The sequence below is a fragment of the Condylostylus longicornis genome, unplaced genomic scaffold (assembly GCF_029603195.1).
Source record: "Condylostylus longicornis isolate FDR11 unplaced genomic scaffold, ASM2960319v2 ptg000072l, whole genome shotgun sequence".
NCBI lineage: Eukaryota > Metazoa > Arthropoda > Insecta > Diptera > Dolichopodidae > Condylostylus > Condylostylus longicornis.
The window spans coordinates 472,051-499,527 of record NW_026578040.1 but is presented as its reverse complement, the minus strand read 5'-3'; the positions used below and the strand labels follow the sequence as shown (position 1 = coordinate 499,527).

Sequence of the window (27,477 nt, the reverse complement as noted above, 5' to 3'; positions counted from 1 at the left end):
TTTTTTGCGATGCGATAAAATATTATCCGAAAAATATCGTGATTATTGATTGACAGAATACTTTTATTCCATCTACGTATTACATTTTCATATTTTTAAAAAGTTTCAATAAATAAAATGTATGTACATATGTACCAAACAAAATCTGTTTCATGTTCAACATACTTTTAATATCACGTCCTACACATTTTACAGCTGTAATATTCAGCATACATAAGAAATATAATATAATGTGCTTACACAAGTATATTTTTTTAAATGTTTTTTTCTATATAAACTATTGTTTACGAAACCAAAACAATTTTATGAAGCCCTTGAAAAGAACACTTTGTATGTACATACATACGAGTACAAAGTTATGTATATAGATTTTTATATTAAAATTCTGTATGGATTTGTTTGTTATATAATATATAAAAATATGCAAATATTTTTCTTTTGTTATAGCATTGTAGAAAAGTCTTCAACATATTTTTGCAAGAAATTAAGCCAAATCTCTTTGGGAATGAAAAAATTTAGATTAAAATAATATCGCACTTATTATCTTATAATTAATTTTACATATAAATATTTTACGTGGTTGTCAGATTTTTAAAAGAAACAGAGACCATGAGAATTTTTTTATGAAACGCATAAAACTTATAAAAAAAATGGCCTTAGTTGTACTCGTTCTTAAATTTTTGAAAAGACGAACAGGTAGACATGGCTAAATATTATGTATACGTCTACACACTACACTTAGCAATTTCTATTTTACCAAATAAATTTTAGCTTAAAGAAGAGTGTTCCTATTTTATAAGCAACACAATTTGCTCATTTCAAATACTGCAATATTCAAACTTAAATTGAAAACATTTAAAAATAAAAATCTATTACTACTTCTATGGTATTATGAATGTAAATCTATGGTATCAAAAGAAAATTTACAGTCAGTCATTTGAAAAAACATCTTCCAAGAAATAAAAAGCCGGAACTTTTTTTTTTAAATTTTTCGTTACTGTATTTTTTGATTAAAAATTCTAAATAGAAAGCTTTACCATCCCGAGAACATTTTTCAGTTCCCAAAAAATTTTCATGAAAACCGGTACTATAGTGACAACCCTTTTAATTTAATCTAGTATATATAAACAACAATTTTAGGCTTTGCAGTTGAATATGTATATAGTCAACTTATTTGATATTTTCTCAAGGCTTAAAAGAATTTAAATTAACTTTCAATAAAATGCAGTTATGTTGTATCGTTTCATTCGATCGTTGCTTTTAAGTTTTTCAAGTTCACTTTTAAGCTAGGCGGATTTTACTAACATTTAGTGTCAGAGAATGAATAGAATGTGAATTTCAAAAATACGACACCTTGTCACGAGACCGATGAATCAATTAATCCAGCTTTAATCAGCATAGAACAGTTATAACTATGGCAAGCTTTAGTTTATAGTTTAAAATCTATTCAAGCCATGATGATTGAATATGATTCATTAAATATTTTATATCAATTTACCGCGAGAAAAAATGTTGTAAATTTTGAACTTATTCTTGCATCTACTAGTTTAAAACTTCTTGTACTTCATTATATTTGGTTTTGAAACCACTCTCTAGTCCTGTTTGTTGAAAATTTTGAAATGACAATAGAATATAAAGTTATTACAAAAATTCGAACCTCTTTGTTGGTTGTATAAGCATTCTAAAATTTTAGTTATGTGTAAGTCCAGCCTATCCTTTATTATTATGTATGTTATCCAATGTTATCTATTTTCTATTTTTTGAATATTGTTATAAAATTAAAATATCATTTTCACTAATTATCAGACTAAATCTAATCTAGCTTAATAAACACGCGCATTCTACTTAAAATTGATTTTACAAAAACTAAAAATATATTTCCGAGATTATTGTAATCTAATCAGCTTATGAAAATAATTCAGATTTTTTTTGATCGCTTTGATTTACTATAAAAGTGTAACAATGATCATGAAAGTTATCATTAATTCTTGAAAATTTCAAATGAAAACTGAGCTAAAACAATAATATAAATCACCTAATGAAATGCTTGATTTTCAGCCTGCTAAACTGTTTAGCTACATTGCCCAATTCAAATTAGCTGAATTTATTTTTTAATAATTACTCGTAGGAAAATTAACCAAATAAATTAGCTGATTTATCTACTATACTAGCTAAAATACCTAAAGATGTGGATTTCAACTAAGCAAATAGTCGGTTCACCTAATCATTTAGTTGATTTATTTTAAAACCCTTTTGAAATTTAACTAAAGAAAAAGGTTTTTTTAGAAAAACTATCTAAACAATTTAGGCTCTTTTCTAAGTTTATTTATAGGTTTAATACTGAAAATAAAAGAATGCTATAAATTAAAAATTAAGTTTTGCTTCATTTAATTTTGTTTGGTATATATACTGTGCAAATCATGAAATTATTTTTTTAGCGGTTTCTGTTCTTTTCGGTGGAACTTTGGGTTATTGTATATGATGTTTTTTTTGACTTAAGTATCAATTATTCTATGTTCTGTTCTCAATTTTTTTTAAACTATTAACATCACCTGTTTTCGATGGACCACAATGTTTGCCAGTAAGTGGAGGTAGTCTTCCAACTACAATTAGGGAAGCTCTTGACTTAATTCCATTAGACGATGTCGTAGAAATTTATATGGTCGCCATTAGTAATGATAAAGAAGTTCAAGAAGTTATGGAATTCGTTCAATCTGATGATTTTATAAAAATTGTAACTGCTGTTAACAAGCATCCAAAATTTCATGAGGTATTAAAATATGCATGCGATGAACTTTACTTAGACGCTTTTTATCACTTGAATATTGCTCACGAATATTTGGGAGAGCCAACAATTGAATGACAACCAATTGCTAATAAATTTGCTCGTTCGGCTTTCCTTGACATGTTTCAAGATATTTCGGATATTGTCCCAATCGATAACATCATGGCTTTAATGAAGCAAAAAATTGAGCCGGACGAATATGTCAAGAAAGCTGCTGAATTAATGAAATCAGATAATTTTAAGGCACTGGTTTCCACTGTTCATAATTTACCTGAACATCAATAGATGCAAATTGATCTAAGAATAATGGGAGTGCCAGTTGAACAAATAAATAAGTTCTTAGAAAAATTAAATTATTGCAATAAATATTAAAAAGGTGGCGGAAAAAAGATTCCTATCGTTAATCAATTTGAAAAAAGAAAGACATAAAAGAACTTAAAAAACATGTGTAATAAAGGTTGAATCAAGTACATTTGCTCTTAATTATTTGTTATTATTTGGAAGAAAAATATTATAGCTATATTTTATTCAATGTGTATGGTAAGTTGTATTACATTAAAATAATTTTTGAAATAAATACAGGTGCATTCAGGCATAAAAGTGCAAATTGTGCCAATTGCATAAAAATTTAGCGCATAAAACTCTTTACTACAATGTTTAAAGGAAATAAAATAGGACCAGATGGCAGTTGACAGCCTAAGAAAAGAGGATATCTCTTTTCCATTTCATACGTTAAACCTCGAAAAAATTTTTTTTTTAATTTCTTGATCAATATAGCAGATGATAATAACTCATAAAACAACAACAACATAATAAAAGCACCTGAAATCCGAAGCAACAGTCATTGGTTATATCAATTAGCTTTCAACAATATGCAGTTTTTGCACATTCAAAGATTTGTTTTTAAACATGCGTGTAGTTTTTTTTAACTTTAGCTGGATAGTAACAAAAAAAATTGTTTTTTTTATATGTAATCTTTTTTTATACTCAACAGATTTGCATATGCATCTTACATATCAAGTTAATAAATGATGAAATTCCTATCGAATTTACTATAAAAAATAAAATTAAGCATTAATTCATTTCACACACTAACAAACTTGTTGTTTTTTATTCAGGATGTTTTCAAGATTATAATGATCACATTGTTTTTTTTCATCTAAAAATCCCATCCAAAGAATTTTTGTAAAAATTCAATGATTTTTTCGACTGGAGCTCCCATTTTTCTCAATTCTCCTTCTAAAAATTGGTATTCTGGCATATCAGTTACAGTTTTGACTAATGCTTTGAAGTCATTTGAACTCATCATTTCAACGGCTTTCTTAACATATTCATCACTTTTCACTTTTTCTTTCATTAAAGCTACAATTTTTTCAGTTGGAATAACTTCTAAAATATCTTCTAACATGCCAAGGAAACCTGAACGGGCAAATTTGCTTGTGAATGTTGGTCGTTCAATTGCTGGCCATCCTAAATATTCGTGAGCAATATTCAAATAATAATAAGCATCAAGATAGAGTTCGTCACAAGCATATTTCATCAATTTGTGGAAATTGGAATGTTTGTTAACAGCTGTTACAATTTTAATAAAATCGTCTGATTGAACGAATTCCATAACTTCTTGAACTTCTTTATCATTACTGATGGCAACCATATAGATTTCTACGACTTTATCAAGTGGAACCAAAGCAATAACTTCTTTAATGGTTGGCATAAGCCCACCACTTGGTGCTTGGCATTGTGGTCCATCGAAAATTGATGCTAATTTAATTATAAAGTAAGTTATATAATAAAATAAAGCAGTTTAAAGACATAAAGATATGAACTTACGATAAGCATTAGCTCCACAGAGGAGAGCGGTAAAAGCAACAAAAATCAATTTCATGATTATTCGTAAGATTTTTATTTCACAGTTAAACCACTACTATCTCTACTTAGAGTCGTAGATAATTATTGAATGAAATTTGGTACAAATTAGAACGGTTTATATACCAATGCAAATATTTGATAAAAGTACATTATTTTTGTTATGGTTCAAAGACAGAGAAAATTTCAGTCATAACTTTGAAACAGAAAAAAAACGTTAATTTTATCAAATTTCATTAATTTACTTCTAATCTAATCATGAATTTACTTGACATTAAACCCAATTTATTACTAGTATAAAAACAAGCCAGTAGAACTAGTTCACAGAATCATTAAATTTATGACTCGTTCTTAAAAAGTTTAAAAAAAATTAACAAAATGTTTCGATTAATTTCTTAATAATTTAGTAAGTACATTGTCCAAGGGGTAAATATATTTTATTACTTGCATACGCATATCTATATTTGTATGAACTTTGACCAAATTTTAATACAATTATAAATTACAAAAATTAGGCTTCAGTACACCTATTTGTTTAACATACCTGTCAAAACTTACTAATTTTTAAAATTTAAAATTTAAGTAAGTTTAAATTCTCTTTATGTGGTAGTAACATTCATTCAACATTAAATAATGCTTTAATCATTTTTGGTTTTCGCTTACTTAATAAACCCATTGTATAACCATGTATAATCCTACGTATGTACATGTACATAGTTATAATTAACTAGTATAGTTTTTTAAAATGTTGAACGATTGTTACTATGAAGCAACTAGTTATAGGTATTGTGTAGGTTGCATTAAAACAGCCAACGCTTAAATTGCATCCGTTTAATATCATATTTTCATTGCGCACCTTATTATATTTTGAAAAGTTATAAAACTATCGTTGATTCATTTTCAATTTTAATCGGTCAAAGGCAGAGCTGTTTTAAATTTTTTTTTCTCGTTATTTCGTTTTTATTTGATTAGATTTCTAAGCTAATTTCTTTTCTTAACACCCACATAAATTTAGGAAATATTTTATAATATCACATTATACTTATACAGCTACAGATTATACAGATATACTTATATAGCTACAGATTAATTTTAAAAGCTACAAAAAAAACAAAAAAAACATAATGTTCAATTACTGTAAATCAAAAAAAAATTTCACACATATTTGCTTTTTCTCACATTCACCGATACAATTCCTGCTCCAAATTCATTTTTCTTAATTATGTATTTAACATTTTCATCATTATCTAAGTCGTTTAGTATATAATACCACTTGTAGAAAATCAAATGTAACAAAAATTTTTAACATTTATTAAACTTAATAACACACATAGTACTTCTATAAATACACGCATGTCGTCCCAAGATTTTTGTTCTGCTCTAGTGCTGCTCTAGTCATAAACTTAACTAAAACAATATTGCCCTATTCTTGTAAAAAACATGGTTTCTTCACAATAACCTTGGGTGTTTTACTTCAATAGGTTTTCTTAAATAGTCAAGATTTTAATTTTCTCCTTTTTCTTGTCATTTAAGTGGATATAACATGCTTTAGAATAGAGGTATAGAGAAGTTATTAGCGATTTTTGTTTACCTAGATTTTTACAATATCTACATTTACATGCATTCCACACACTTATCAAATTTCATTAGTTTAAGAAATAACGAATAAATTTGATTATCTTCGATAAATTCTATCAATTTCAGAAAGGGTATTTCTGAAAACCATTCTTAAATTACTATTGAATTTTTAAACCAGTTCTGCATTTTAGCACTTTTCCAAAAATTTTTTGAAAAAAAATAGTGCTAATTGCTTTCAGTTCGTCCGACCGTCAGTCCGTACGTCTGTTCGTCTGTCCGTCCGTTCGTCCGTGGACATGTTTACAAAACTGTACATAGATCATAGTAGAAAAACGAAATGGCCGTTCAAATTTACCGTTATCTAAAATCCGTTTTTTTCAAATTTTTGATGTTTTTTTTCTTCTAGACCCCAGGTTGTGGGTGCCTGAAATTTTAGTAACTTTCAGGCACTAACAAATACCTCATTTCTTGAGAAGACATTTTTGTTCCATCTTCACCCCCTCTCAACTTATTGCCTCTCGAAATTTGTAAAATTTTTATATTTGGCACCATATATTTGCGAAACCGCAAGGATTTTTAAATTTCTATAAACGCACAAAGGTAACAGTAAGCTCCATACCATTAAAAAATATAATTATTTTTCTTAACTCACACAATTAACCCTTAAAATAGAGCACTATGTTAACCCCTCTTTAAATTAATTTTTTCTTTATTTCAAAGACTGCATAAATCGTTCATCCTAAATATATACAATCCTAGAAATAGTTTTGTTTATGAATGAAAACAATTTTAATAGTGTGGTAGGTATACATAGACTATATTTAAAAGCAGTATTGAAAGAATATACTTGTTGAACGGAAAAGTGCTACAATACAAATCATTGCTTTGACCCAACTTTATTTCAATTTGTCCTAATTTTGACTTTAATACTTAAGCAAACATTTTTTTTATAAAAATAAAATGTATTTACTTTATGTATATATGTAAGTACACTTTAGAAATTTTTATAGAGTATTTTAAGGAGCAACCGATAAAGTAGGAGGGTAATGAAGAATGGTATGCGAAATCATACTCAAGTATTGGATGCAAATAATTTAAAGCATTAATATAATAAATTTTATTTTTAAACATTTAACTTATCATCCTAGAAACAATAATTTCTATAAATAATTGTATTCAACTACGATTCTCGACACGGATAAAAGTTCATACAACATGGGTGAAATCGAAAACTAAATTAAAACAAGAGAAGTGTTATCATAAAATTATTGCAAAGCAATTGCATTACACTTAAAATGAAAAAGAACCGCGTAAGGTAAGAAGTATATAAGACTTTCTCAATACTAAAATTTCGTCAAGCTTAAAAGATTTTGTTTAATCAGTACAATTTCATTTCAATTAAATGCTTTAATCCCTTCAAATTTAAATAAAATTCATATTTTTTGTGAAAGGCTGTTTAATACGTCAATAACTATAAGAGATTACTTAGCACTGCCGCAATATTTTTATCAATATGATAAGCAAATGTACTTTAAGCACTTACATATAAAGAGTATATAAAGAGTTATAATTTATATTTTAAATCATTCAATTATTTCTACGACTCTAAGTAGAGATAGAAGTGGTTAAACTGTGAAATAAAAATCTTACGAATAATCATGAAATTGATTTTTGTTGCTCTTACCGCTCTCCTCTGTGGAGCTAATGCTTATCGTAAGTTCATATCTTTATGTCTTTAAACTGCTTTATTTTATTATATAACTTACTTTATAATTAAATTAGCATCAATTTTCGATGGACCACAATGCCAAGCACCAAGTGGTGGGCTTATGCCAACCATTAAAGAAGTTATTGCTTTGGTTCCACTTGATAAAGTTGTAGAAATCTATATGGTTGCCATCAGTAATGATAAAGAAGTTCAAGAAGTTATGGAATTCGTTCAATCAGACGATTTTATTAAAATTGTAACAGCTGTTAACAAACATTCCAATTTCCACAAATTGATGAAATATGCTTGTGACGAACTCTATCTTGATGCTTATTATTATTTGAATATTGCTCACGAATATTTAGGATGGCCAGCAATTGAACGACCAACATTCACAAGCAAATTTGCCCGTTCAGGTTTCCTTGGCATGTTAGAAGATATTTTAGAAGTTATTCCAACTGAAAAAATTGTAGCTTTAATGAAAGAAAAAGTGAAAAGTGATGAATATGTTAAGAAAGCCGTTGAAATGATGAGTTCAAATGACTTCAAAGCATTAGTCAAAACTGTAACTGATATGCCAGAATACCAATTTTTGGAAGGAGAATTGAGAAAAATGGGAGCTCCAGTTGAAAAAATCATTGAATTTTTACAAAAATTCTTTGGATGGGATTAACTATATTGAAAATGATATTTAATTAACAATTAATTTTGCTTAACAAAATTTTTCAAATATACATTAGAATATTGAATTTGAAAATTATTTTTTTGTTTAACGAAAACTTTTATTTTTTAAATGATAATAGCTAATAATAGTAAAAGTTAGTAGATGTACTAATGGCTGATTTCCAAATGGCTAAAAGTGCATAGCAGCTGGGGCACAATTATTGTAGATATGTATGTTGTACTCGTATGTACAAATAGTAGTTGCCTTGTTATTAATATAGTTTGTGCTAAACATATCAACTGCCAAAAGTTTAATTTACACCCTGCAGAAAACATTTTGTACTTCATTTTTATGTAAAGTTTATATTCAAATTTAATTAGACATTACTCAATTTTTTTTACGAAATATTACGAATTTTTGGCTTCGTTGCTGGTTTTTTCTTTAAATGCCACTGATCGCGTCATATTTTTTATTATTTTTTTCTTTTTTTTTACGTAAAAAAGAGTTTAATATTTTAAAAAATCTCAGGGTATTATACACATTTTTTAAGAAGGATGTATGATTTTTCATGCACATTTGTATTTCCCAATTTTACAAAAATGTTAGTAAAAGTAATATAGGTTGACACATTTCAACAATTTGAATTATCTCATTTCGGTTATTTATACGTGACTTATAAAATTGTTTCAAATAATTTCAGTTAGTTTTTAAGTTATTAAAAATAAATATGTATGTACCTACTTTTGTAACTTCCTATAAATTCATACCCTGTCTGTGTATGAATCTAATTAGTAAACGCAAACGGACAAAAATTTACATCAGTACCTTCTGCCTGTCATTTTACAATCGGAGTTTTTGAGTCATTTGCTATTCGTAAGATACTATTTATTTTAAAAATAAAAAAGATATTCGAATCCGGTAATAAAATATATTATTGTCTTTTCCAAAACCTTTCAAATATTTTTTTACTTAGGTAATATATTAAGTTTTAAAAATTTTTCTCAAAAATAGAGGTAAAATTTAGAAGTGTATATAAAGTTTGTATTTAAAAAATAATATTTGATTGTATTTTAGATATTATTTTCTAATTCTCTCTTCAAATTTTTTCTTTACTATGTATTCATATCAATATTTAATAATTATTTTTCATTAATTATATTTTCAACTTGACACCACAGTTACTTCCCATATCTTGAGTTAACTTACCCTATGAGAAAAAACAGCTGTTCTCTTAAAAATAATGAAATACTTTTAGTAACATATAAAACGTTGAATTGGAAGGTTCTGCTTGTTGTTTTTCCGCTGTTTCAAGAATTTTAAAATAATTATGAATGAAAATAATAATATATATTCTTGATTTTTCAAATATATTTCCGAAATTCTACCTGCTTTATAATAAGTGTGAATTTATTTTAATATTTCTTCTCAAAAAATAGCCACTTCGATTTAAAAAAACCTATATAAAATAAAGTTGTGCTTTCAAGTTTCTCTCTGAGCATAGATATAAAGACATTATTCATATACATACGTACCCATAGACGTCTTTATATAAGACTGCGTAGTACCACAGGGATCTTTATTCTCAAGACTTCGTAATACACAATTTAGTAATACATACTTGCGGTGTTTTCAAAATTGATCATCATACTTTGTTAAAAAATATATTCTTATATTATAGGTATTTTCGAATAAATTAGAAATGTTCATGGTAATTTAGGATGTTTGAAAAACAAAAACGATTAAATACAAAATTCCTTTTTAAATAACGAAATGAAATTTCATGTTGTTACAAACTGGAATAAAGGTAACAAAACAGGTTTTAGGTAATTTATTTGTTTTTTAGGTAAAACAAAAATAGTAATGACATACACAATAAGAATTCTTTTTGAAAAAAATAACTTTGAATTCACATTTTTATTATCTATGTACATAACATATTTACTTAAAAAATAAAATTTTTAATCCATTTTTCTTAAAGCTATATGCTTTATTATTACCTCGTTCTTTGGAAAAATAAACGTAGGTATAGCATTTACGTTCTCCTTTTTCGTAGACTATGTTACTGTTTTTTATAAAAATGCAACCTTTGACGTAACATCTTCGAACATATATAAAAATAGTCAAATATATTATTATATTTTATTTTATTATAAAATTTAGTATTATTCTTTCAAAAGCACCTTTATTTTATATTAAATAATATGAACAAAAGACAAAATTTAATTAATATAAATTATAAATTTTCGATTTGTTTAATAACACAAATAATAAATATTAACTAAATTATTCACTAAATTTAAATTAAATTTTAAACAACAATTAAATTTTTTTTACCGCTTAGCGGTCCTGGAACTTATTTTCATGAACTGCTACTGGATAACGAAAGACTTAAAAAGTAGCACGATGTCTTATTCAAAATTTCAATCCATATTTTGAAAAATTAAAAAATTTGTTATTATCAAAAAATCAGATTTTGTTTTTTTTTTCTGTTTGAGTTATTTTGATAAATACTTTTGAATACAATAACCTGAAAATGTCAAAAGTGGCGTATAGGCCAATCAAATTCCTGAAGTAATTCTTAAAAAAAAGATTAAAAACCGTAAAACTTCCAAAATTTTAAATTTTTTTCTTTTTTTTTTTAATTATTGCAGGCATGCAACAGCATGCACACACACCAATATATGGACGTACAGTTAAAGGCACACTACTATATAAGGAAATATCAATAAGTACATACGACTGACATCTACATTTTTAAAAGCAAAATAACTACAAGCATCATGTACATATAATACATATGTATATACATTTTATACTTAATGAACATTTGCCTACACATTTTTGCTCTACAATATTGTTTTTTAAATTAGTAAAAAGCAAAAAAAACGAGAAAAAATAGAGTTGACCTTGCCAACTCTGTGATACCCGTACGAATTTGTTATCCTATGTGCGAATAAATATGCCATAACTGACTATGGGACAGGCTGTGACTTTAAGTTACCGTATTACTATATTCATTTATGCAGAATTTCAGTACTGTGCGTGCCAAACAACTTTGAAGCTGTACGGCTATTACCAGAAGGAGCCAAGCAATTTCAACGACTTTTATCAAACACATTGGCCCTACTAATATATTCGTTTGTGTGAAATTTCAATACTACAGCTTTTATAGTTTCTGGGATATAGCCAAATAAATTTTGAAGTCGTATGGCAGCTACCCGAACCAGTACCCCGATCATGTCCAAGTTAAATAGGGTTCTGGCACTTACTACAGTAAATCATGTGTGAAAATTTGGTGAACTTAGCTCAATTAGTTTTTTAGTTATCGCTGGGACAGACAAAGCTTGGGTCATAAAAAACATACACTTGAGTCTATATCTTTGGTAAGGTAACTTAGTAAATTTAGTACGGTGATGTAAATTTAGTATTCCTTTCGAACATACGGTCGTGCGGGTATAAAAATAAAGAGATTATTTATTATACTCTAGTACTCACAAAGGGTAAATTATTTTTGTTAGTGTTTTTAAATGTAATACTTTATGTTCTGCCAATGTTTGGCCCCCGATTATAAAAATTGAAAAATATTTTTTTGTTCTTGTTGAACTATCTTGTAATTATAAAGGCTTTGGTTAAAGGTTATATGATTTTGATTTAAAAAGCAATGTAGAAAAAATTGTGGGTAGTGAAATTTCAATATCCAAATTAAACTATTTTTATTTATTTACATAAATTTAACAGTATAGATGATGCTTAATAAACATCACCTATATAAATAGAATGCATATTATAAAACATATTATATCTGTCATTAATATTATATCTGTCATTAATTTTCCCATTGTTTTAGCTTTTATTGTAACATATCTAATGTGGTTACGAAATCTAGGTTAAATCAAATTCTGCCATAAGCTGTACTTTCTTAATTTAAAACTATTTTAAAATTTTTAACATTTTTGGTACTAGTTTTTTATCTATACCTATTCAGATAACTCATGATCAAAAAGTACTTATACTTATAAAGATATGGTAATCAGAAAGTTGTGTATCCATTATGTGGAAAAAATATTGCGAACTAATGCCAAATCTAGTTGCATATTGCTCAGATACTTTATCACATATAACCAAACCATGTTAAGCAAAGGATTGTAATAAGCCCTAATGTTGCATGAGTTTTAATTCAAAAAATTAAAATGCTTGCCTCCCAATATATAAGAATTCGTGTACATATATGAGTATTCATGAAGTTTGTTAATAAAATTGACAACATTCATGAGTTTCATGAGATCTGTAAACGGGCAAAGTTTATGTGCTATGTTGAAGTATTTTAAATGCCAAAAAAAGTTTGATTTTTCAAAACGTTTCTCAACTACTAAAAAACTAATGGGCTATTAATATTTTGGTGTACAAACACCACCATACGAAGTTACTTCTATTTGAGAAATGTGCTACATATATGTGTATTCAAAGCAATCCTTTTTATATTTATGCAGCAATATTTACGACAAGATAAAGACATGTATCACTTATTCGTAAGGGTTGTTCAATATATTTAGATTGTGTAGTTTATTATGTAATCTTTGTATGTTTAAATATAAAATATTAAGATTATTTATATATACACACATATTTGGTATTTCCTATACATATTTTCTTTTCTACCCCTGCTATACACCCTTATGTTGTCATTAATATCTATCATATCATCTTTTTTATTGGAAATAAAAATAATTTTTTAAACCTACATTTACTGATAAAAAAGGATTACATTTTATGTATGTCAAGCAAAATTTTGAGTAAATAAACAAGAAGAAAAATAAAGTTGTATTGTAGCACTTTTCCCTTCAGCAAGTGAAAATACTTCTTTTAAAAACAGTCTATATTATACTAGTCGTGTGTGCTTGCATTGCAAGCCTTGCAAGTATTATGCCTGTAGTTTTGAAATTGTGTTCCATTCTGTGGCTGAGATATTTTAAGTTTACTTTATTTCTTCAAAAACACACCCGTAATATACATATAGATATGTTTTTTGCTGATAAATAATAAGATAAAACTTAAAACTTAAAATAAAAAAGTTCTGAAAAATAATTACCCAAAAATGCATAATTAAACAAATAATTAGTTCGTTTGAAATCTAATACCTTTTGAGTATTTTATTTTAAAACTTCACTTGGAGTTATGTCGCATAAAATCGTAAAATACCTTTTACAATAAACACTTTAATCCATAAATTATTGTATATGCATGAATTAACTTGCTACTACAATTCATGCACGTATGTATTTGGAGTTTATAATACATGCGAATAAAACGCGTGACTGTAGAATGAGTTAACACCAATACTAACGTATATAGGTTAATACGTATTGCATACGATTTCTATGCGAAAAGTTTCAGGTTCGAACCCTGCAAAATGCGATTTGCCAGATGAACTTTTTTTATTGATAATTTTTTTTTTTTAAAATGAAATTAAAAAACCTTCACCCTTACCAAATCAATATCAGCGAGTTTCCGTTCTAAGTATTTTTTTTGAAAATACCCTACTTGTAAAAAGTTTAGTGCAATAAAGTAACATTTTCTTATAAAATTTTACCCTAAAAATATATTGTCAAAGAGTTTAATGTAAACTTATGTTTTGCTTTCTAATACATATTGCAACAGGTCCCGAAAAGAATGCACAACTAAATGCATATGTACACACTTATTATAAAACAATGTAGATTTTATTAAAACATTACAATTTTCTTAAGAAAGTTTTCACTTTTTGTTATAACTCACACTTCCAAAAATTAATTTATATACAATATTAATACTTCCAAAAGTAAGTAAAAAATTACCCCTACAGGATGTAGTACCATTTTGTAAAAAACGGTTACAAAACATCTTGGGAGGGGGTGAAGGGGGAAAGCGGGTGGAATTCTTGCTTTTTCTGGGACCCTAGAGGCAAAACTCTACCTAATGCCTTTTGTCCCGTGTCTCTAGCCCTTCTAGAAGTACCCGTACTTTTTACCACCTGAGAAGTAGCTATATATATATAATGTAAAATATGATGGTTTTTGATGAGTTATACGAAATATGAATAAAATATAGAATTATTAAGGGAAATTCAAGGTACTGCGTAGCCTAGTGGTTAGCGTGGTAGTCTCATAGCCAGAAGGTTATTGGATCAATGCTTGCCTGGATGGTGTCATATTTTTCTTTTTTTGGATTATTTTAAAAATTTTTTTTTATTTTGTTTAAATTTTTTGTTTTATTTTTTTTTTTAATATATAACAGATAAATAATATTATTATAAAAATTTAAAGAAAATTTCCAAAAAAAAAATTGTTACAATAGTTAAGTGCATAAATATGTATGTATATATTTTTTTAAAGCTTCCTAACTAATTTTTTTAAGCTTTCTATATGAATTGAATAATATTCAAATTGGTGGTTTGGCATATAGAAACACATAATTATTAAATCATGGGGGAAACATAAGAAATAAATTTTTCAAATAAAGAAAAGGTTTAGGCATAAATAAAATAATATTTTTATTCAAATATATGTATGAACATTAATGTATTAGAATTGAACATTTTAAAATTTTTTGTTCAAAAAATTTGAAATAAAATTTTAAGCAAAAACGTACATAATTATGAATGTATACCTATTTTTTTAAAACTGCGGGTGAACATATAGAAATAAGTTTCTCAAATAAAGAAAAGGTTTAGATTAAAATAAAATAATAATTTTATTCAAATATATGTACGTACATATGAATGTATTAAAATTTAGCATTTTACAGTTTTTCGTTTGGAACAATAATAATAAAATTCTAACTACATACGTACATATATTCTGTATGTATATTTTTTTAAAGCTTGCTGACGAATATTCAAAATATTCAAAGCTGAGTAATATTCAAAACAACAACAAATGAAATATTGATATTCAGATGCCACAAAACATCTGATGTCTGATAAAAGCTGACATTTATTTACGTTAAAATTAATTCGATTATGCGAACCAAAAATATGTGAGATCATTATATTTTCAAATATTATTTATTTCCCGGTTTGTGTTTCTAATATGTTAATAACGTAAAACGTAAAACGTATCATTTATTTCTTGGATTGTGTTTCTAATTATAAAAAGTATAAAAGAAAAACGTGCTTTTGTTATACAAAATTTTTTTCAGAAATCTAAAATAGAGCTATTTCGGGGCTAAAAAGTTCCAATGTCAGATTTTTCTGAGACCCTAGAGGCAAAACTCTACCTAATGCCTTTTGTCCCGTGTTTCTAGCCCTTCTAGAAGTATCCGTACTTTTTACCACCTGCTATATACATATATATAATTATACTTATCAAACTATTAAAATTATTTTCATTCATACACGAAACTATTTCTATGATTGCATATCTTTGAAATAAAGCATTCTTTAAAATAAAGCAAAAATTAATTTAAAGAGGGGTTAACATAGTGCTCTATTTTAAGGCTGAATTGTGTGAGTTAATAAAAATAATTATATTTTTTAATGGCATGGAGCTTACCGTTACCTTTGTGCGTTTATACAAATTTAAAAATGCTTGCGGTTTCACAAATATATGGTGCCAAATATTCAAATTTTTCAAAATTCGAGAGGCGATAACTTAAGGGGGGGGGGGGGGGGGGGGTAAGGTGGAAACAAATTTTCTTCTAAAGAAATGAACTATTTATTAGTAACCAAAAGATGTGAAAATTTCAGTCTACTACAACGTACGGTGTAGAAGAAAAACGTGATCAAAAATTTGAAAGAATTGACTTCAGATAACGGTAAATTTTAGCGGCCATTTTATTTTTTTAAATTTCAAATATAGTATGCCGCGGTAGAAGAAGCCAGTCAATATATTTCTGCGTTTGAAAAATTTAAAAAATGCATATGATTATAGTACAATAAATAGTTGAAAAATGGTATTTTTAGGGTTTTGGGTGGTAAAACTTTTAGAAGGGGGGAGATGGGTAAAAATTTTCTACGAAAATTAGTTTTTAATAAAGATCTATGTACATATAAAACATCATCTTCATTTTCAATGGTGTAGAAGTTTTGTAGACAGACACACGGAAAGATGGACGGAAGGATGGACAGAGTGAAACTAATAAGTACTTTTTTCAAAAAATTTTTTTGGAAAAGTGCTAAAAAAAGAACTTTTACCATAAAAGTGGAGGTGAAATACAGCTCGACAGTTCATTTGAATTAAATAATATTAAAATTTTTAAATTGTGAAAAGGTTAATGCATTTATAAAACTATTTTTATAAAAAAAAAAAGATTTTAACACGTTTAAAAAATTTAAATTGCAAAAATTTAAGTCGTTACAATTAAATAACTGAATAATTGCTAAGATTTCATTTGTAGAAATACTTAACATCAACTTATTAGTAAATAATAAATTACATATAATAAATTCTTGTTAAAATTAAAATAATAGTGGTAGTTTTTAGTTTAGTTATTTTTGATTATTGAAATTGTATCTATTGTGGTCATGATTGTACTCATTATTTTGTGCAATATTACTAATAGTTCCAGATTGTAGAATGTAGATTAATTATAGAATGTATATATTTATAAGTTATTTTTTTAAATTTTCATCACTTAAAAGAATTACAATCAGTTTATGCAAAAGATTATGAAAATTTGATAATGGATACAAAAAACAAAATATTTTATGACCTTTTCACGGAAAAAATCAAATAAAATGGAACTTAACAGATCTAAGAATATCGCAGAGAACTAGACAAGAATAAAGTAAACATACACTTTATAAAAATATAGTTGGGGCAAGTAAATGATTTGAACTGTAGCACTTTTTCAATTCAAGACGGAGTATACATTGGAAAAGCAAAACAAACGCTTCAAAAAAGATTTACAGAACATCTAACATCAGTAACACATGCAAACCCTATGCTGAAGTCAATTATTTGGTATACCAAATGATAATTTTTATGCAGCTGGTGGTGTTATAGATTTTATAAGTGATAGAATTCTGTGTTCGAGGTTTATTAATAGGAGTAGTGCTGATGCCTTAAAAATTGATTGTAAAATTCTTGATAGGGAATTCCCTTTTTTATGTATTTATAGATTTAATAGTTGTAACAAAGAATTATATTTAGATGAAGTGTCGGATTATTTCATATTGTCAGTGATATAAATTTAAATGTTTTTTTCTTAATCATATTTTAATTAAATTTCTTTATATGGTTTTGAATCTTGTATTAATTGTGCTACACGAGTTAATGATGTGTCCAATTCTTGAATTGGTCATATATTTGTTCGTCTCGGTAATGCTAATGGTTTGATTTTATATAGCTCTGTTTTTGACTATGGGATTTCGATCATGTATTAACTGCTCAAATAATTGGTGATAACAAACTGCCTACGTCGCCTAGTTGGCAGTACGCTTCTTAGGAAAATAAATTATGAACTATTAAATGAGAGGCTTAGACTTTAAGCGTGGAATGATTTAATTAATGCACAAAATCCGAATGCGTTATTTGATCACATTTTTAACCAGCATTTGATTTTCTGTTCCCAGTTTTTTAGTAAATAAAATAGTTATACGCCTTTGAAATTCTGGATGAGTGATAACTTGTTAAAGTAATTTGATTTTAAACATAGATTAGCTAAAAAATGTGCTTAATGTCCAAATAATTTTATTTTAAGTGCAAGATAAGAAAATTTGTAAAAAGGTGAGGCAGGATGCAAAAAAAGTGAAAGAGTGTTATTACATGAGGGAACTTAGTAGGGTTAAAAGCAACTGACGTAGGTAAGGGATATTGTTAACAGTTATTTAGATCGTAGTGGAGTTACCAGTGATTGTGATATCTCTTTGAATTTACATGATGTTATTGTTAACGATAAAAAGGTAATTGCGAACAAACTTAATAATGAATTTTCTGATATGAATAGTTTGCTGTGTGATTTTAGTTCACTGAGATTTGGTGCTGATTTTTGCGATTTGGTTGATGACGTTTATCAGGTTAATTGCAGTTACTTTGAGCAAGGACATTATAATTACTATTTAAATATAAAGTAAATAATTGTATTTTTAATGTCTTTGAGTCAATTTCTTCATATGAACTTTATAAACTGATATGTGGATTAGATAGTTCTAATTCTAATTTTTTATTGAAAAGAGTTGCTTTTAACTTGGTTGATATTCTTTCTTTTATTTTTAACTGGTGTATAAACGATGGTATATTTCCAGATTTATTAAAACTGGAGATTGTTCCATTTTATAAAATGGTGATAAATATAATATTGAGAATTATAGACCAATTTCAAAGCTTTCTTCGTTGTCTAAGGTTTTCAAAATTATATATTTATATACATAAATTTTTTTAGCAATGTTCAATATGGTTTTAGAACTGCATTTTCCACTGAGCATGCTTGTTGAATTTTTGCTCCAGAATTTATGCGGATATTGAAATGTTGCTCTTTTTATTTATATTATGAATGCTTTTAACATTATAGACCATAGCATTTTACTCGATAAACTAATAATTTATCGAGTAATATCTCTTTGAATCTTATTTAAGTGGTATGAAACAAAAAGTTGTAATAAATAGTACTTATAGTCAATTTAAAGATATTCTTGTAGGTGTACCTCAGGGGTCTGTCCCTGGTCATATTCTTTATTTAATTTTTTTCAACTTTTTCTTGTTTCAGAATTTTAGAGGTGTCCCAACTGCTTTTGCAGATGGCGTATTTTTTCTGCTATCAGCAAAATTTTCACAATATCTCTGCTAGTGCTTATTGGTCTACCTCAACTTTTCAAATCTATTAAAATAAAAGATTCTACATACCCTTCCACAACAGCTCGAGTGCAATTTGTGCAAATAATTTGACTTACTAGCCATTAGTTTTGTTCTACTGTTCTTTTTTGTCTATATAACTTTAGGATAAATTGAGAGGTCCCATCCGTGTCAGTTTTTCTGTCTTAATCCTCTCCTCTATAAAGGTCTCAACAGTCACATGTTGCTCCAAACGTACCCTATGTTTCACAGTTCTCTATTTCTTTTCTTTCTTCGGAGATACCATACAAAAGCACCACCAACCATTTTACGAAGCAATTTATGTTTTGGAAACCTTGTATATGCCTGATATGCGTTTGCTCGGCACGACCTCATGGCTTTGTACCATATGTCCGTAAAGGCTTTATCATTTGGTTACGTATTAACATTTTGTTTTATGTTGCCAAATTAAACCTACAATCTAGAAGCATTTCTCTACATTTGAAAATTCTTTTTTTTCTTTTTAACATATTCTTTTCATCTGAGTTTCACATCTAATATCATTTTTATCTGTATTTCTATTTTGCTGTACATATTTTGGGGAGACAAAAGTTGGCATCGGTCCTAGTCGGTTTCACATTCTTCTAACATGTGAAGCTGTAAATGCTAGGAAATGCCCTCTGAAAACATCAGCTCTCCAACAAATCCGACTCACACCTCCCAGAAGGTGGGTAACATAGTTATCTGCCGGGTGTTTCCTGGAGAACTTACTTAGTAAGGCTAATGAGAACGGCTGAGAGCGAGCACCCGGCGCTTAAACCAGGTCTTAAAAAGTGTCTGACCTAGGCGTCTGATGCCTGAGGGACGGCAGTTTTTGCACTTGAGATTGGATCCTAAAGAAAACGAGAAAAAAAATAGAGTTGACCTTGTCAACTCTGTGATACCCGTACGAATTTGTTATCCTATGTGCGAATAACTAATGTGCCATAACTAACTATGGGGCAGACTATGACTTTAAGTTGCCGTATTACCATATTAATTTATGCAAAATTTCAGTGCTATGTGTTTTTCAAAATACTGTGTGTGCCAAACTACTATTGAAGTTGTATGACAGCTATCAGAAGGAGCCAAGTAATTTCAACGACTTTCATGAGAGACATTGGCCCTACTAATATATTCGTTTGTGTGAAAATTCAATACCATAGCTTTTATAGTTTCTGAGATATTGTCAAATAACTTTTGAAGTTGTATGACAGGTACCAGAAGGAGCCAAGTAATTTCAACGACTTTTATGAGACACATTGGCCCTACTAGAATATTCGTTTGTGTGAAAATTCAATACCATAGCTTTTATAGTTTCTGAGATATAGCCAAATAAATTTTGAAGTTGTATGGCAGCTACCAGAAGGAGCCAAGTAATTTCAACGACTTTAATGAGACACATTGGCCCTACTAATATATTCGTTTGTGTGAAAATTTAATACCATAGCTTTTATAGTTTCTGAGATATAGCCAAATAAATTTTGAAGTTGTATGGCAGCTACCAGAAGGGGGCAAGTAATTTCAACGACTTTTATGAGACACATTGGCCCTACTAAAATATTCGTTTGTGTGAAATTTCAACACCGCAACTTTTGTAGTTTCTGAGATATAGCCAAATAAATTTTGAAGTTGTATGGCAGCTACCCAAACCGGTACCCCGATCATGCATAATTTAAATAGGGTTCTGGCACTTACTACAATAAATCATTTGTGAAAATTTGGTGAACTTAGCTCAATTAGTTTTTGAGTTATCGTTGGGACGGACGGACAGACAAAGCTAAATCAACTTAGAATTTGACGCTGATCAAAAACATACACTTGAGTCTATATCTAACACCGTTATTTCTTAGCGTTACAAACGGTAAGGCACATTTAGAATACCCTTCGAACATACGTTCGTACGGGTATAAAGAAGTCCAGTAAAAAAAAGAACAGTGGAATCACCTCCGGAAGTGGTCCAGGTGACGATCAACGCTGAGAAAGCGGATGTTCTTAATTCTAAAAATCGAGGCGATGTCACGAAAAACTCTAGACCGTAAGTAGTTTATTTATGACTCTAGTCATAAGTAATGTGGTTGACTGTAATCAAATAGTGTCAAAATTAAAAAATAAGGACATGAATTATAAGGTTAATATAATGAATAACAATCAATTAAAGCTCATTGTAAATTCCGAACTAACTATAGGGAATACCTTGTAGCTAAGGAACTGCAAAAACGTAGGTGTAACAGCAACAAAAGTTACAATTTGAGGAAGAATTCTGACCGGTTACCGAGGCAATTCACTTCGAGAATAGTATCAAAAGATGTAACATCACAAGGACGTCCTCCAAACGAAAGCCGATGACAGTAACACGAGCAATAAAGCAAGGCCTAGTAACGTGAATGTTTTGCATAAAATGCAAAATATGATGCAAAACATGCTAGATATGATGAGTTTCGAGATTATAGAATTTACAACTCTGACCACCCAGGAAATATATAGCGATAATAATAACATAAAATATAGTGCATTGTGATCTGCACCACGCGCAAGCCGAACGACTGCAAAATGACGGCGGTTCAATTCACTTCGACTAAGCAAAAATTTAGAATGGCTGCATTATACTGTCCTTACAGATTTTAAATAACGGCAGAAATAACGGTTTCAAAACATTCTGGGCGACCTAGGCGAAATATTTATATTGGGAGTGACTTTAACGCCAAGCACAGTGATTGGGGTTCAAGGTAGTCATGGGCAATATCTTTCATTTCAGGGATTCGATCTGAACCAAAGTATATTTATTAATAAGTTGTTCGACTCGTTCTATTCCGTTATTTTTCGTTTGCTGGCCACTTCCAAAATCTTAAAATATTAATTTTTTATTTAGAAATAGATGGTAATAGGAGTTGTGTAGGCAAGAAAGAAACAAAATATTGTAAACTAACGATTGTATCAAAAACATTGAACTGAAATAAAATTAAATTAAGTTACGTAAAAACTTTGTTATTTTTATCTTGATAACAAATTTTTTTTTTCATATTTTATTTTTCATTTCATAAAAGTTAAGTAAAAACATTCCAATCTATGAAAGTAAAAGTTATAAGTTTAAAATTTCATACTTTGTTCTACGGTACATACCTATTCAAGGTAGTAATATGTAGTAATATATATGTACCCCGTTTATATGGCTGCTTCAAGCTTATTATTGTCTATGTAAACGTTACTTGAGCTGAAGCCGGCTTTACTCAAGTCGCTTACTTGACTTGAAATGTTAATAATAATTTGAAGTTTAATAACATTGTTTTAGTGTTTTTAAGCTAACATAGTAAAACGCAGCTTGAGTTTCGAGCTGATTTCACGTCAAATACAAATAAATAAGGGAATTTTTTGTATACAAATATTGGTGAGTGATTGCATTAGTGTGATGTAAACGGAGAGTCGAATTACTTATTAATAGATATACTTTGGTAATAACGATCCTCCACATATACTAGCAAAAGTAAGACAAAGCAGAGGGGCGAGAAAGAGGTGGCAGCAAACACGTGATCCAACTGATAAAGCTAGTTATAATCGTAAATCGCAGCAACTAAGACGCTGTATTAGAAAATACAAGGAGGATTCGGTTACCAATTATGTTCAAAATTTGACGGCGTGTGACAAAATTAATTACTCACTGCGGAGGACAACAAAGAAAAAGAAGCAACTAACAAACATCTCGCTCCTATTAAAAACAAAGATGGAACGTGAGCAAAAACTGACAAAGAGAAGGCAAATGCATTTGCCTACGCAACTATTACATTACCATGAATTTAAAAAAAAATGGAATATTTTGAAGACTGTAAAAGAAAACTAACGGTTTTGGGAAAATCTAACTACTTCTTAAAGAGATACTTTGATTTTAATAAAATTTTATGAATATTCGTAAAATTTGGGATTTGTAAGTAAATAAGAAACAAAACAAAAGAGGAAAAAAAGGTCTCATTTCCCGTTTGGAAATATTATTGCAATCGTAGTTTGTCTACGTTATGTAGTGTTGTCGCTTTGCACACCATACATATATGATTTTCTTTGGAAAAGAAAAAACGAACTTATGAAACCGTCTATTGTGGAATTAAAGTTAGGAATAAATTAGAATTGGAAAAAAAACCAAAAAACTAAACGAAGAGTGACATAATTAAGCGTAACATTTTCTTTAATTGATTTATTTACTCTTTTTATTATTTAATATTTTAGAATTTTAGTTCGTTCAAAAGCAAATACTAGAAATAGTAAAATATATAGCTATACATTTACAGTTTCAAAATAAAAATTGTAAGCTTCAATGAGAATAGATATGTTTACTAATGTCTTTATATCTAACAAGTCCCAATACTCAATTTTTTTTACGAAATATTACGAATTTTTGGCCTCGTTGTTGGTTTTTTCTTTAAATGCCACTGATCGTGTCATATTTTTTATTATTTTTTTCTTTTTTTTTACGTAAAAAAGAGATTAATATTTTAAAAAATCTCAGGATATTATACACATTTTTTAAAAAGCTTCCCATTTAAATTCTATTGCACGAAAAAGAAAGAAAGGTAGGAGGAAAGAAAAAATGATAAAAAATTTCAAATTCATATTTCAGTATGGTTTCAAATGTTAATGAGGAAGGATGTATGATTTTTCATGCACATTTGTATTTCCCAATAAGGTAAGTTGAGTAGTGTCGGCTAACAAAAATGTTATTAAAAGTAATATAGGTTGACACATTTCAACAATTTGAATTATCTCATTTCGGTTATTTATACGTTACTTATAAAATTGTTTCAAATAATTTCTGTTAGTTTTTAAGTTATTAAAAATAAATATGTATGTACCCACTTCCAATAAATTTTTTTTTAAATAATTATTTTAAAACTATTTCAAACATGTTATATTGAGTGCTTCAAAAATTTTGCTGTGCTCTTTTTTCATATTTTATTAGCAGGTAAACAAGAGCAATCTATTTATAAAATGTCCCTGCATGTGTATGTATGACCTATCTTAATTCCAAACGGAAAGAATTTTAAAATACCTGAACAAAAATTTTAAAATACCTGTTATTTTACAGTTCGAATTTTTGAGTCATTTGGTAAAATACCATTTATTTCAAAAATAGAAAAATATCAAATCCGGTCATAAAAATATATGATTGTTTTTTCCAAACATTTTAAATATTTTTTTTTCTTAGGTAATTGATATAAATGATAGTAAGTTTTTAATATTTTTTCAAATAAAAATAGAGGTAAAATTTTGAAATTTATATAAAATTTGTATTTAACAATTAATATTTGATTGTATTTTAGATATTATTTTCTAATTCCCTCTTCAAATTTTTTCTTTACTACGTATTTATATCAATATTTAATAATTATCTTTCATTAATTATATTTTCAACTTGACATCACAGGTACTTCCCATATCTTGAGTTAACTTACCCTATGAGAAAAAAAAGCTGTTCACTTAAAAATAATGAAATGCTTTCAGTAACATATAAAACGTTGAAGGCGAAGGTTCTGTTTGTTGTTTTTCCGCTTTTTTTTAAATTTTAAAATAATTATCAATGAAAATATTAATATATTTTTTTGATTTTTCAAATATATGTTCTAAATTTTACCTGCTTTATTATAAGTGTGAATTTATTTTAATATTTCTTCTCAAAAAATAGCCACTTCGATTTAAAAAAGGCCATATAAAATAAGGTCGTGCTTTCAAGTTTCTCTCTGAGCATTGGGACTTGTTAGATATAAAGACATTATGTTTACATATTGAAATTTACTGTAGTCAAATTCAAGTTTACCATTCTCATTTAATTTTGAAGTTTACTATTTATTTTATAAGTAATTCGACTCATTGCCGCCAGTTTTTGGTTGCTCTACACTTCCACTATTCTTAAAATATTCCATTTTTATTAAGAAATAGATTTAAAATATTTTGTGTAGATGTTTACAAAATTTTGTTTCTTTCTTGCCTACACAACTTTTATTACCATCTATTTCTTAATAAAAATGCAATATTTTAAGAATTTGGAAGCAAAATGTAAACGAAAACTAACGGAATGGAACGAGTGGAATTACTTATTAATAGATACACTTTGACATATATTTTGTCGCAGAATGCTGCATCGAATTCGAGAATACATATAAAATTTTGAAGTTTACTACAAAGTAAATTATCAGAATGGAATAAAGAAAAAACTTTATTTTAATACGAATAGCATGATTTTTGAACTGAAACGTTTTTTAAGCAATTCACTTACATTTGAGGACTTATTTAGTTTGCTATGTTGTGTTAGACTGGCAGGTTTAAAGCAAAGTTTTTTTTTTTTAAATTTAATCAAATTAGAATATTCTTTCCATCAGAGTCATCACAAACAAATATGTACATAAGTATATATTAACTGACGATGACACAATTAAGTAGCAACAATTTTAAATGCAACTGCAAGCGCTAATTTACTTCAAGTATGTATATTTTACCGTACCTACATTATACAAAATGATTATGTGTTTGTGAAAAGTTTGTTTTTGAAACGCAGAAAAATAAAGGCGAGCTTCTTCTACCGCGGCACACCAAACTGGAACTTTAAAAAGTCAAAATGGCTGTCAAAATTTATCGTTTTATTAATTTAGTTTTTCCAAAGTTTTGATATTTCTATTTTAACAGCAGGTTGTAAGAGTCTTGTCTTTAGTAGTTTTTAGTTTATTTCGTTAGAAGAATTTTTTTTTTCATCTCCAGCCCCTCTCTAGTTATCGCCTATCGAAATTTCTAAAATTTAAATTTAAAAATTTTTAAATTGAATTTTTTACTCCCTTCATGCACCTATGTAAGTATGTATAATGTACTTCTTTTTCGCACCTACAAACATACGTATATATATGTACTTAAACATAAATATTAAGTCTGTCTGGTATAAAACTAGATTAGATTTATAATTTCATTTTTTTCCGTAGGTTAACAAAGCATTTAAAAAATAAGTCTTAAACTAAAACTAAATAATAAAAAGCATAAATTCTTAAATAGCTACAAATGTTAATTCAAAAAAAAAAACAAAAATCATAACCACAATTCAAGATAATTCAATAACAATTTTTAGGCATAGGGGCAAAAAAAAAACTGTATAAATATTAGAACATAGGTTACAGAAAAAAGTAAACGTTTGAATGAAAATTATTAATAATACGCATTATAATTTATAAGTATATTGTGGGGTAAAAAAAAATATGTAAAGAATACAAAATTCGTAAAATCAGAAATAAAAAATAAAAACATCATTATATAAAGAGTCGAACAGATTACTGAATGACATTAGTTAAAGACTCAATTTGTGAATAATCAAATCCAAGATTTAAGACTATAAGAAAAAGAAGTAAAACATCTGTCAGATCTATTAAATTACATAAACTATTGACAACTCTAGGCGCAATGATAATAAAAAAAAAACGGCAATAATGTGCCGTGCAAGCCCTCGGTATAATAACAAGTGTCTTTAAAAATAAGTGTCTTATAGGAAGAATGCCAAGATTATTAAAATAGGGAACACTATTAGTTCGGCAATTAGCTTTGCACATAATCCTAGTGAAGTGCTTCTGAGCGTAAGTTGAGGTTGAATCTTGTTCATATAAGCGCTACCTCAACAAACAATCTCGTATTGAACCTTAGAATAAAACATCTTCAAAACTTTCAAAGAACAATACAAGTTAAATTGAGAACCATATTTAATTACCTTGTTAAAATAGTTTTTCAAGTACTTTGAGTGCTCAAACCAACTAAAATTATTCTCAACAAGTAAACCTAAGTACTTAAAAGAGCTAGCGCAAATAATCGAAAATCAACAGCTGCCACATGAGAAAGTGTCTAAAAATGAAATTAAAGTAGAATCTACAACAAGAGGAAATTTTTGGCAACCAGGGACATGGAAATAAATAAAACCAAACCCGGGAACGCTACCATTCAAGCTATAAACCATACACTTAGTTTAAGGACTAATAACTAGCCCATGTACGTAAAACCAACACCTGATTAAATTTAAATCATAATTAATATCTCAAGCAACACTCATTAAAATGCGACAGTTATATGAAAA

At 27.9% G+C, this 27,477-nt stretch overlaps 3 protein-coding genes across 3 annotated transcripts; 2 read left to right on the top strand and 1 right to left on the bottom strand.

The window, feature by feature from the left end:
* Window positions 1-2,186: 2,186 nt before the first annotated feature.
* On the top strand, window positions 2,187-2,863 carry LOC129612359 (uncharacterized). The gene is made up of 2 exons (XM_055525917.1): window positions 2,187-2,231; window positions 2,501-2,863. The coding sequence occupies exons 1-2, from the start codon at window positions 2,187-2,189 to the stop codon at window positions 2,861-2,863; spliced, it is 408 nt and encodes a 135-aa protein (XP_055381892.1).
* A 1,081-nt stretch (window positions 2,864-3,944) lies between these two features.
* On the bottom strand, window positions 3,945-4,730 carry LOC129612358 (uncharacterized). The gene is made up of 2 exons (XM_055525916.1): window positions 4,616-4,730; window positions 3,945-4,546 (listed from the first exon to the last, which is right to left on the bottom strand). The coding sequence occupies exons 1-2, from the start codon at window positions 4,668-4,670 to the stop codon at window positions 3,945-3,947; spliced, it is 657 nt and encodes a 218-aa protein (XP_055381891.1). The 5' UTR covers window positions 4,671-4,730.
* Window positions 4,731-7,830: 3,100 nt separating this feature from the next.
* LOC129612465 (uncharacterized) lies at window positions 7,831-8,669 on the top strand. Its single transcript, XM_055526069.1, has 2 exons — window positions 7,831-7,942; window positions 8,012-8,669. Exons 1-2 carry the CDS (start codon window positions 7,888-7,890, stop codon window positions 8,608-8,610), a joined length of 654 nt encoding a protein of 217 aa, XP_055382044.1. The 5' UTR covers window positions 7,831-7,887; the 3' UTR covers window positions 8,611-8,669.
* Window positions 8,670-27,477: the final 18,808 nt, after the last annotated feature.